This window comes from Grammomys surdaster, unplaced genomic scaffold, assembly GCF_004785775.1.
Source record: "Grammomys surdaster isolate TR1022 unplaced genomic scaffold, NIH_TR_1.0 125669, whole genome shotgun sequence".
In the NCBI taxonomy this organism is placed as follows: domain Eukaryota; kingdom Metazoa; phylum Chordata; class Mammalia; order Rodentia; family Muridae; genus Grammomys; species Grammomys surdaster.
This window is the reverse complement of record NW_021620506.1, coordinates 1,924,652-1,936,624: the sequence shown is the minus strand read 5'-3', so window position 1 is coordinate 1,936,624 and position 11,973 is coordinate 1,924,652. Positions and strand designations below refer to the sequence as shown.

General features: G+C 49.0%; 1 protein-coding gene across 1 annotated transcript in view; it reads right to left on the bottom strand.

The window, feature by feature from the left end:
• Positions 1–1,145: 1,145 nt before the first annotated feature.
• Itih1 (inter-alpha-trypsin inhibitor heavy chain 1) overlaps positions 1,146–11,973 on the bottom strand; it is a 13,559-nt gene continuing 2,731 nt past the window's right edge. Inside the window, exons 7-22 of the mRNA XM_028787492.1 lie at positions 9,952–10,077; positions 9,750–9,866; positions 8,935–9,103; positions 8,652–8,777; positions 7,693–7,874; positions 7,269–7,454; positions 6,114–6,253; positions 5,403–5,557; positions 5,305–5,319; positions 4,888–4,908; positions 4,426–4,503; positions 4,225–4,338; positions 3,218–3,419; positions 2,278–2,450; positions 1,833–1,944; positions 1,146–1,688 (exon numbers count right to left, since the gene is read on the bottom strand). Of these exons, the coding sequence (XP_028643325.1) occupies positions 1,559–1,688; positions 1,833–1,944; positions 2,278–2,450; positions 3,218–3,419; positions 4,225–4,338; positions 4,426–4,503; positions 4,888–4,908; positions 5,305–5,319; positions 5,403–5,557; positions 6,114–6,253; positions 7,269–7,454; positions 7,693–7,874; positions 8,652–8,777; positions 8,935–9,103; positions 9,750–9,866; positions 9,952–10,077 (2,046 nt within the window). The 3' untranslated portion in view covers positions 1,146–1,558. The remainder of the gene's footprint in view (positions 1,689–1,832; positions 1,945–2,277; positions 2,451–3,217; positions 3,420–4,224; positions 4,339–4,425; positions 4,504–4,887; positions 4,909–5,304; positions 5,320–5,402; positions 5,558–6,113; positions 6,254–7,268; positions 7,455–7,692; positions 7,875–8,651; positions 8,778–8,934; positions 9,104–9,749; positions 9,867–9,951; positions 10,078–11,973) is intronic.

Sequence of the window (11,973 nt, the reverse complement as noted above, 5' to 3'; positions counted from 1 at the left end):
GATTGCCTTGAGTCTCAGAGAAGACTTTGGACTTTTAAATTGTGTCAGTACGAAAAGACTATGGGACCTTCTGAAGTTGTGCTGAATGTGTTCTGCATTGAGATGGCCACCAGCCTATGAGAACAAAGGAGGAGAGAGTATATATTAAAAGTGATATGTTTGGGGTGCCAGGTTGACAGGGGTAGACTTGTGACAATTACTTCTGATTGTGGATTTAGAATCACTGAAGAGACAAGCCTCTAGGAATACCTGTGATACACTTTCTAGATGAGGTTAACCTCTGGGCATGCCTATAAAGGATTATCTATATTAGGTTAATCGAATCAGGAAGTCCCACTATAAATTGGGTGGTAACTGTTTCATGAGCTGGGCTTCTCATAAAGAGGAAAAACCGAGATAAGCCCAAGCACTCATCAGTTAGCTGTCTGACTGTGGGTGCCTCCTGCTCCTACCATCACGTCTTCTCTGCCATGATGGATTGTATCTCTTTGAACTGTAAGACAAAATAAATTTTCCTTCTTTAAAATTATATTGTCAAAAATATATATTGTCATAATACAATATCTGTGTTACTCGAGACCAGGTTTTGTCTAATCTGGGCCCTGGTGAGTTTTGTTTGTCATAGGGACTATCCAAAGACAGAGAGAAAGAGAAACTCTTAACCAGAGTGGGCAGGGTCCCATCCACCTTCACATGAAGGGCAATGGCTCCCCCACCTGGGGTGCACCATCCTGTGCTGTGCAGTATTTCATTGTAACATCATAGTTCTGTGTCCACCCCAGGGAAAGGAGCCTTAACAGGACAATTCTAGACAGTATAAGGAGACAATGGGATGCCCGTTGAAATCCAGCCTTGTACAGTTGGCTGTCTCTGTCCTCAGGATGCACCAGTCTAGCTATCATAAGCTGCCATCCCCACAAGGAAATGTGACTAAGGGGAGGGTCTGAGGTGTCTGCTCCTGTAAGATTTCCTTGGGACCCCAAATCTACCTGCAAATAGTCTTCAAGTGTTTATGTTTACCATACACCTTACAGCTGACTGGAAGAGTTACACAGGACGTATGTGTGATGTGCTTGGTGTCAGACAGCATGGGTTGAGGATCCATGTCTGTCATTAGTCAGCTGAAGAATTTTCAACAGATCATCTAACTTCCATTTCTTCATTTATTAAAGGGCCTGCCTATAGGAAGCTCTCAGTTAGTTGTGCTGGTCACACATCTCTGGGTTCCTGGACCATATGAAAGGTTTATTTAAGGGATTCAGAGGCCATGGTACCAAGCAGAGAACAGGATGCAGTCAGTGCTGCAGACTTGGTGGGTTTTCCTCCCATCTCTGTCTTCTTTGCCCATCTCTGAGTTCGATGAGGTCCTGAGCTATCCCCTTGCTACCTTTCTCCCCAAAGGCGGCCAACTCTGCACTGAACATAGCCTCTCTTTAATGACATCACAGGATGTCTTGACACAAGGGACCAGTGTACTCAGGAAGGTGGAGTTAATCTGATGCTCCTCTCCTCCTCCATGTGTGGTTCCAGGCAAGGGCTGCTGTGCTAGCTGGAGGGCTCAGAAGATGTCAGAGACGATATAGTCAGTGTGAACGCCATCAATCAGTCCAGCTCCATTGTTGTGGACAAACCAGCAAGACACTTCTGTTCCATGTCTGGGGTCCTTGCTGTAGTCTTTTTGCAACCCTCTGGAAACAGGCAAGATAGCTGCTTGTCTCTCTTTAGACCTCCCAGGAAGGTCACCTTACCCACATGACACCAGGAGGGCCTGGACTTCTGATAGGGAACAAAATGCAGTCAAGAGCAGAAGTGCTGGACACAAACCCACTCACCGGGTGACTGTCAGCTGCCGATTCTTCACCACCATTGTGGCATCTGTCTTTGTAGGGTCAGAGCCTAGGCGAAGGTCAAATACTTCAAAATCCAGTGGGGAGAAGAATTGTCCTGCAAAGATGCATTAGAGGCTGGAGTTACTGATGAAGGGAGAGAGCCAGGACAACAGAAGTGCCACACAGATCTGGTGACCAATGGCTGCCACTCATACGAGGTCTCTGGCGACCTCTGACCTTTCTGTGAGTTGGGTGTTTTTCCCATAATCCCCCGGCTCACTTAGCTTTTGTCTCATCCTAGATTTGGTCACCTTCTCTAAGAAGGACAAGGCCCTCACTAAATAGCCCATCTCTGAAGCTCTGGAGATTGGCCTGTCACTGAGGACCCATGAGCACACCCTGGCTTCGGAGCACCAGCACACAATTCTGCCTGGCTGGCTAGTCATACCCAGTAGCCCCTGTGTTCGGGCTGACATCCGGAAGCTATCCAGCACATAGAAACCCAGGAAGTCCTGGTGGACCGCACTCCCCTTCCATGTTCTGTGCAGGACAATCTCAAAAGTAGCCCCATCATCCACAGACACCACCAGGTTCCTCTTCTTGTTGATGGTCACCACGACCCTGCAGACCAAGGCAAGCATCAGAACAGGATTAGCTGCCTTCATCCTCTTGGACCCAGATATTGCACCTATCCTTGGTGGCCCTCACTCTGAGAGGTCTGGGCGCTATTTGTTCCCTCCCATATGTCTCTGTCCTGTATGCCTTAAAATGTCCCAGGCCCTATGCCAAGTCCTCTATGTAAACTGAATCGCCCAATTTTCACTCTGATCTTGTGAAAGTACCAAGGTTCAGAGGGATTAAGTAACACTCTCAAAATCATGTAGCTAGTAACCAGTGGCTATCTGAATCTGGGTCCTATGAATCCCACTAGTTCCCGAACCTTCCACCTGGTCAGAACACCTCTTCCTGTAGCAACTATTCTGGTGCCCTGACGACTTGGTTAAATAGATGAATGAGTAAAGGAAGGAACAGACACGACAAGGGCCAAAAAAGGAAGACCAGAGGACTGGAATTCAGTGCTATAAGTAGGAGGGGAATGGGGAAGGAATGGCCTTTGTGCCAGCCTGGGACTGGCTTTGCTTGGTGAAGTTGGGGGTGGGATTCAAGGCTCCAGTCTCAAAGCTCATGCCCAGGAACCAAGAAAAAAATGGACAGTAGAGTAGTCCAGAGTCTGGCCATCTGCACAAGCCCTATGGATGTCACTTGGTCACACTGCTTAGGAAATGTGGGCTCTGAAGACTCAGGCAACACAATTGGAATGAGAGCTCTGAGCCTTGACCCATGTCACAGTGTGTTTCCTTCCTCCTGCTCAGGCCAGGCCTAGTTACCCATCCTTCTGCAGCACAGCCTGATCCCTCCAGGAGAACACTGGCCCGCCAGAGCTGGGGTTCAGTGTAATGTTCTGAGGAGTCACGTCCAGCTGAAAGTCTGATGTGGGACTTGAGATCCCCAGTCTCCCGAAGTATGTGCTCTCATGCTGCCCAGGGCTGCTGGCCTTGTTCCCGATGAGCTGCCCATTCACTGAGAAGCCTGCAATGGGGCGAGGAGCCATCCAGTCAGGGTAGAGCCTTAGGCATGTGCATATCCTTCCCAGGAGGTCCCCTCCATGCCCCAGGCCATGTCACCGTCACCTCCAGGACTGGTCCTTCCCCGATCCCCCCCATCTATACTGTAACTAATAGATAACCCTATATTTAGCTTTCTCCTCTGAACTCTGGACTCTCGAGGAAAGGAGTGGACATCTTTCTCCTCACACAGGGACAGACTCATAGGAGGTCTAGAAATGCATTTGCCAGACCCTGAACAGCTCTATCTTCACTGACCCCAAGTTGAGTCTCATGCTCCAAAATTGACACTGAGAAACAGATCTCCTATTGCTTCCTCAGTGCATCCCGGCCCCTGGTCAATGCTCAGCAGACATGGAGTTGGATGGATGGATGAGGAGGGGTTGGGGGTCAGGAAAGCCTTCCCTACTATAGCCTGGCTAGAGAGGTGCTTTCCAGCTCTGTCCAGCCATGATCATGGGCAGATACCTCAGAAACTGTGTGATGTTCAGGCCCTGATATGAGACAGAGGCTCCTTTAAAAAAAAAATTTCCAAGGATGTCAAGAGAGCATGGCCTGAGGATTAGACTAAGTATGAGGCTCATCTGGCTATGGGTTCTGTGTGTTGTATGAGTCACACACTCATAAGGTTAGTCAAGGACATGGAGTAAGAGGAAGGCGAGAGGTGCCTGTCAAGTGGACAATATGCAAGGCAGAAGCCAGTGAAGGCTACCCTAGTAGTTTCTGTTTCACTAGGGAAGGTATAGGAGAAAGTATATTACCCACCATACCTGTGTCAGGGTCCTGCACTAGGTTCAGGATCACACCAGGTTCCTCATTGATATTGAAGCACAGGCTGTCCTCTTTTGTGGGTACATAGATGATGAAATGGGGATCGGTGTCCACTGGGAACACAATATGGAGTCTGTTCCATTGCGTGTTGGTCCAATGGGGCCAATTAGGGAACTCCTTCAGACCCTCTCAAGACTTACCACCTGTCACTCGGGGTGGCAACTTTGAGTCTATGGGGTGGGCTGTAGGAGAAGGCTGTGTGGCTGACAGCACGAACGCTGTGGGTGAGAACAAACAGTACTAAGAGGTGGGGCAGCACAGTCTCCTAGAGCTAGACCAACACCCCTATCTATGCAGCCAGCCTGATGCTACAAACAATGGGGGCACTAAAGCAGCACACACGCTCCATGCCTCTCAGGGTATGGGTAAAAAAGTTTGGTCCTATGAGATAGCCTGGCCCCCTATATCTTCTATAATTGGGGCCCTGGAGAAGTCAATCTACACTGGGGGATTGTCCTAAGGAATGCCACTGAGGCACTGAAGGGAACCAGGGTTAGTGATAACCAGGGTTTTGGTTAGAGTTAAGTGCTCAGTTGGATTGCTAACAGGGTAAGTAGCAGGAAGGAGTGAAGTAGGGAGTCCCCAAGATGGCTGCCACTTACTTCTTCTGGGTCCCACCATCTCTGCAGAAGACAAAGAAAACAGTGTTACTCTGACACCAAACCCCACCACCAGGGTATGCAGCTCACTCCACAAGTGAATCTCAGGCTTAGAGATGAACTACTCTAGGCTCAGCCCTGCTGAGGTTGAGGGGCCTCTCAAACGTCCTCGACTTCTTCAGATACACACTGGGTAGAGGGGCTTGATAGAGACCCTGGGAAGGCTGGCAAAAGCTCATGAGGCAATGAAGGATGCAGCCCTGAGATTGTCATGAAGGCAGAAGCCCAGGACAAAGTGGGGGCCAGGGAAGATGCAGGAACAATGGGTTTTGTGCTGGGGGCGGGGAGGGGGAGCATGCAACACGTGTCAGCTTCCAATCACTTGATGCGAGGTGCTAAACCAGCAGTCCGAAAACTCACCTAAGGGCTGAGAATCTGAAAGGAGAAAGGAAAAGGATTAACCTCCAGGAGGACTTTAGCACATGACCCTGCTGACCACAGATCCCCTATGCCTGTACCCTCTGAGGTCTTGTCAATGGTGGGCTCCAGCCCGTCCTCGTCTGTCAGGCCTCTGATAGTCATAGAGGTCAATGGTGTTACGAAATGATAGTCCAATGACATCTTCAGGACCTGGGATGACAGGTTGGCCCTCTCCTCCCCTTCTGTCTTCATCCTGCGTGTGAGACGTGTGCTTGACTCCAAGGCCTCTGTACAAGTGATGGAGGGCATGCGGCTTCCTGCCTGCTTGCTCACTCTGCCTCGTTCATCAAACATCCAAGTGTTCACAGCACCCACCCTGAGCAATGGCTGTGGGTCAGGGATCTCATGCTTGCAAGACTTATTGCAGAACTGAGGCGTGTGCCTCAGAGACAGTCAGGAAGCTTACCTGCTACATGACTATGGTAACCTGCCTCTCTGGGCTTTGTATTGTTCTCCCATTAAGTGTAGATGATGAAGAGACTCCCTCATAGATGATGAGGGCTAAATATGTCTGGGCACAGCAGCTCCATGGCAAGGGGCAGCCTGCTCTGAGGAAGCTCAATGAGGAAAATGGGCTATCCTCTTCCAGAATCCCCATCCACATAGAAGACCCACACTGCAGACCCTGAGTAAAGCAGAGGGGAAAAGCACACCCGCTCCCTTCGGCCTGCAAGCTCAGAACCATTCTCTGTCCACCAGTAACAGGGACTTGAACAAGAGTCTACTCCTGGCAACTACAGAGGCCCTACCGCTTAGCCAGGAGCTCCTGGATGGTGAGGTAGGCCCAGAGCCTCTCCACATGATTCTCTAGCATGTGGCCACGCTCTCGGAGCAGTTTCTTCATCTCCTCCTCGTCCACTAGGCAGGTTGCCTTGAATTCTTGCTTTTCCTGAGAGTTGGAAGGGGAGCAAGGCCATAAGCCATGACAGTACAAGCCCTGGATAGTACCTGAGGCTCTGGCAAGAGCCCCTCATCTAGTCTCTGATTCTTCATTCTCAGTACCATCACCTTTCTGTTGCCTGCTGCCAGTCATTTTCATTCATTCACTCATCTGTTCATTCTACAGATGCTGGCTAACCACCCCTTGTGAGCTGGGCTTAGCCTAGGCCTAAGACTCAGTTGGACAGGAGGCCCAGGCCTGGTCCCATGGAGTCACTCTCTGTGGAAGAGGCCAACAAACACCTACTATTTCTGCTGTTCACTTCTTCCACGGGTCACAGAGTTCCAGCTGGGCTGCTCTGGTCAGGTCACCAGAGCATAGGCACATGCAGTGACTTACAGCTACAGTAATGAAGGCTTTCCCAAGACGTTCTTTATCCCCAGGCCTGCATCTGGTACTATGTGGGTTATTCCACTTACCCATGACACATACACACCCACTCAAGGGCATTGCTATCACTGTGGTACAGACAGAGCATAGCCTAGAAAGCTGAAGAGAGCCAGGCTAGATTCTAGCTAACTCTCTTTCCTCCAGACCTAAGTCCTAACCCCTCAACCTTACTATGGGTTGAATTCACACCCTGGAGGGTGAGCTAGGTCTCCTATCCCTAGAACCTTCCATAGATGTGTATGTAGTGGCATTCACCGTGCCAAGATGCTGGGCCTGGTACACAGGGTGTGTCCAGGAATGAGACCTAGTGAGAGCAGAGGCTGGCCTCCCATTCTCTCATGCTTGGGAGCAGATGATGTGGGGAGTTCTGAGGGACCCTTCTGAGCCAAGAAATGACAGCTCATTAATGCCACTTTGCTTCCATTCCAGCCTGTCCAGTCCCTGGGCCTGGGCATATATATACGTCCTCCCCTGAGAGGAAGACACTACTTGGGATAGTCAGGAGGGCGAACAGGAGTTTGGAGTGTCTAGGCACTGTCCAGTTTCTACAGCACCCCCACCATTCACCATTTACCCCATGAGCCCGAACGTCAGCCTTAAAGGTGCTCAGTTTGTTGTCAGCAATGCGCCCGGCCACCACGATCTCCGAGCCGTCATAGTACTGCTTATGTCGGTGCTGGGTTAGAGCCAAGACAGCATCTGGAGGGTACTGCAGCTCCACATCTGTCAGCAGGGGGTTGGCTACTTGATTGTAGAAACCCTGCAGGGATAGGGAGAAGGAGTGTCCCTCAAACAGAGCACGCAGGAACCTGACCAGAAGTCTGGGAACAAAGTAGAATGTTGATATTTCACTTCAGAGGGGATCTAGGCTAAGTAACTGCTTGTGGTCATGGATTTTACTTCAACTCTGGATAACTATCTTCTCTAGGCTGATAGGCAAATGGCCACCAAAGCCCCATGGCATATTGATGATGGTGTGTGGGAAGGGTCAGGGAGACCTGTAGCTGTTGGGTAGCATCATGGTCTTCATAAATTCTCTGGGCCCATCCGTTGTTCTCAATGGACATGACCTCCAGGAAGCTAAAGTCCAGGTCGTGGCCAAACCCGAGGTTGTAGAGCGGGAACCTGCCCCGGATAGCGTTGCGTACATTCTTGAGGATCTGGGAACGGTCCGTCTCCCCTGCAGCCACATATCCAGGCAGCGATGGGATGCTAGATGTCAGGCATAGGGTCCCTAGAAGCCTTTGGAAAACACTTCCTGGGAGCCAAGGTTTCCATCCCAGACCAACTTCAGTCCCCATTGACAACTGGAGGCAGCACAGGGCAACTGTGACAGCTGGAAACAGCTCACTGAAGGCCCTGCCCAACCATATGGACCCATCACAGGCAGATGTGACTCTTCTCTGCCAGGCCACCCACACACACACACCAATTTGGCCAATTCTGCACATGTCCTCTTTGCTGGGCAGGCCCTGCCAAGATCTATTCCTGCCTCCTTTGCTTCCTTCCAACTCAGGGATTACTTCTTCCAAACGACCTTCCCAGACCTCTCCTGAGCCAGGTGCCTCTTGTCAGGAGCTGCATAGCCCTGTGGCACTCTGATCCTCTAGCTTCTGTGGTAGAGATTCTCTACATTAGCTTGAGGGCAGAGACATGTCTCATCCTCTTGGTGTCTCTTTTCAGCCTCTTGTCCTGGGCTTGGCACAACGTAGGTAAATCCTGCCCCTCCTTTGGGCCCCTAAGCATCCCAGCTTCATACAAAAACACCCGCTGTTACCAACTCACAGGACAGAGTGCACCTCAGAGCTCCCACGGACTTTGTGGTCTGAACAGTTTTCGGACCAGCACTTGACTTTCTGCCCCAGTGGCCTCTCCAACAGATGAATTTCTAGTATCAGCTTGGTCATTTCTGGGAGCGAGGAGATCACTGCCCCAGGGCAGTTCCTGAGGCACTCACCTTCAGTGGGCTCTCCGTCCGTCAACATGATAAGAATGGAGGCTGGGCTGCTGAGTTCTGAGTGGCTTCCTTGAGCTTTGTTTAAGATCTCGATTCCTCGGAGCAAGCCCCCATTCAGGTTTGTAGCTATAAAGGAGAAAATATAAAATATATAATATAATATAATATAATATAATATAATATAATATAATATAATAATATAATATAATAATATTGTATCAGTGTACAGCCGTATTCCAAGGAAACAAAGTGATAGCAGGCTATTCCAAGATCCTTTCTTTACCTCCAGCCAAAGAAAAGCGCCGCACAAAGTCTTGAGCTGCTTGCAGATTGGCATTAGACGCGGGTACCAGTGAGCCCTTCCATGATTGCACTTGAGACCCAAAGAGGACTAGATCAAAGTTGTCCACTGGCCTCATGTCCCCCAGGATCTTAAGGAGTGCCTCCTTTGTCTGCAAGGACAGGAAGTCAGAGGAGGGACAGAGCCACTAGATGGCTAAAGGATAGCTCTCTCCAGGAACCTAGGTAGCCACTGTAGAAATGCACAGTGGACAAGCAGAGATGACAGTCAGACAGACCCCGAGGAAATAGCACCCTAATGGAACTTGGGGTGTATGAGGGACACAGAGAAGGCAAAAGGACCAAGTATAGGGAAAAGAAACGCTTGGGAGTTGGGGTGTATCTGGGATCATTAAAGAGATCCCTCATCTCCTAGCAGAGCTGTTTTTCTAGAACCTGTTTGTGCAGATATGGCTTTCCTGCTCATTGGGTGAAGCACTGAGAGCACTAGATGCCAGCCCATAGATAATTTATCACTCCCAGCATCTTCAGGGCATGGGCTTTCTCTGCTGAGCACTTCTCCATGGGAAACTCCATGACCCACAGGCCCATTATCCTTTGTCTCAAAATTGAGAAGAGATGTGCTTGCCTCTACTTGCACAACAAGGAAACTGGCTGACTCTCCGGTGGGGATTTCCAGTTACATCTCTTTCTCTGTCCATCAGCACGAGTCCCAAGACTCTCTACAGCCAAACCTTCACGATATGAAGATGAGCCAGAGACGCTCCGGCTGTGTGAGCTGCTCAAAGCGACATTTACCTGTTTCACTTTCTGGCCTTCCATGGAGCCACTGATGTCAATCACAAAAACCAGGTTCTTGCTCAAGTTAGTCAGGTTTTTGGGGGCAAAGAAATGTGTAAAATAATTGTTGGCCACCTGGAACAGAAAAGAGGCAGAGAGACCTTTCTCCCAGTAGACTTCCCCTGCCTTCTAGGGCTTGGGCCATGAGCCTTAGGCTTACCAGGAGGTCACAGAGCTTGTCTCGATTGACATCGTAGGTCACCTTGAAGTCTCCATTCAGCAAGGATGTAGAACATGTGGGACAGGACTGCTGCTGGCTCACAGTGGGGCGGAAGAGCACATGACCCTGAAAGCAAAGAAGGTGTGAGGCACCAGGAGTGCGGATAGGATGCCTGCTAAACAGCTTAAGATGTGTGTGTGTGTGTGTGTGTGTGTGTGTGTGTTTACACCTGAATGTGTTTTCCTACAGGCATAGGAGTAAGCTCAGTGGGCCATTCTTCTAGGTTAGAGTGTGTACACTTGTCTGTAGTAAGAGAAAAGACTATTTTTTTTGCTCATGAATTGTTGGGATTTCTGTAATAACCACCAGCATTTAGGGTATAACATAATAGCAGTATGATAGTGTAAAAGATACCAGTCATCTCAAACTGTGGGGTTAAAGGCTATAAACTATCATGATAGCAATGCCCATGACCCCATGATCCCAGCATTCAAGTGGCTGAGACAAGAGGATCTCTAGTTCAAGACCAGCCTGGGCTACACAGTGATATAATGGATATGGTCTTTAAAACCAAAAGTAAGACAACAACATTGTGCATGGAAAAAACAAAACGAAACAAGAACAACCCTCAGTCATTTGGTTGGTAAAAACCAGAGAGGAGAGGGAAGGCCCAGGAAGAAGATGTCATCTAGTTTGAATGATGTCAACATTCACAGAAGCTACGGGTAATTCACCACTTTCTCTATTTCTGTACTTTCTATGTTTTCTTTAAAGGAATTGAAAGGTTAATTAGCTTGTTATAATAAGATATGTTCATCTTTTAAAATAGAAGGCTTCACAGTGACTGTTAGAGGACCCATGCCTCACTCTCTCAACAGTAAGCTTGCTAACATTGCAAGGTGTCTGGCTTTGTTTGAAGGGTGTTCTGGATTTAGGGAGTGGTTCAGGAGGTAAAGCGCTTGCTGAAAAGCTGGATGGCTGAGTGAGCCTCAGAACCCACTAACGGGTGGAAGACAAGTGACCCGCAGAGCTGTCCTAGTCCCTTCAAACATACTGTGGCATGCTTGCACACACATAAAAACAATTATTAATAATAATTTTTAAATAATGAAAGTGGAAGGTATCCTGGTGAATTGTAAGAAACACCCTGTTCTGATGGAGTCCCTGTGCAAAGGGTATGAGAGCTGAAAGTTTGCTCTTGGCCTGGGTTAAGGGCCAGTTGGGAAGCAGGGCCATAATGGGCAAAGAACAGAATTTCTGCAGATCCTGGGTAGCCAGTGACAAGTCCTTGGATAGGTCACAGACCTTTCTAAAGTTGTATGTCAAAAACAAAACAAAACAAAAAATCCAAAGCTAAGGGTTGGTCTGTGTGCCCCGATGATCTTCCATGGGCAAGGGGTAGGCAAAGAGGAAACTGGAGCAGCTTGTCAAGAAACAGCCAATGTCTGAGACTATACTTTCCTACCTCAGATCAGGGTTTGCCAACATACTCTCAGAAGCAGGAGACTAGAACACTTCTGAGATTTCAACTGAACATATCCACCCATTATAGTTTGGATATGGAGCACCTACTGAAAGATTCATATGTTGAAGGCTTGGTCCCTGATGCAAGCAGTGTTCTGACGTCTGGCTTTGGGGAAGTGACTGGATTGTGAGGTACTGCCTCCATCTGTGGACTGATCCTCTGATGAATCCAGAATATGAATAGATTACCCGGAGTGGTGGATTACACCTGTAATCCCAGCTCATGGGAGGGTGAGCCAGGAGGAGTGTATGTTCAAGGACAGTCTAGGATGCATGATAAGACTCTGTCTCCATAAAATGTAACAAATTTTTTTTAAAAAACTGAATAGACTATTGGTCTGTGGTAGAACGGAGAAAAGTGAAGCTAGGTTGGAGGAAGTTGGTTGGTCACTGGAAAGGTCCCTCTGAAAGTTACCCCTTCTCCCTCTCCCTCTCCCTCTCCCTCTCCCTCTCCCTCTCCCTCTCCCTCTCCCTCTCCCTCTCCCCCTCCCCCTCCCC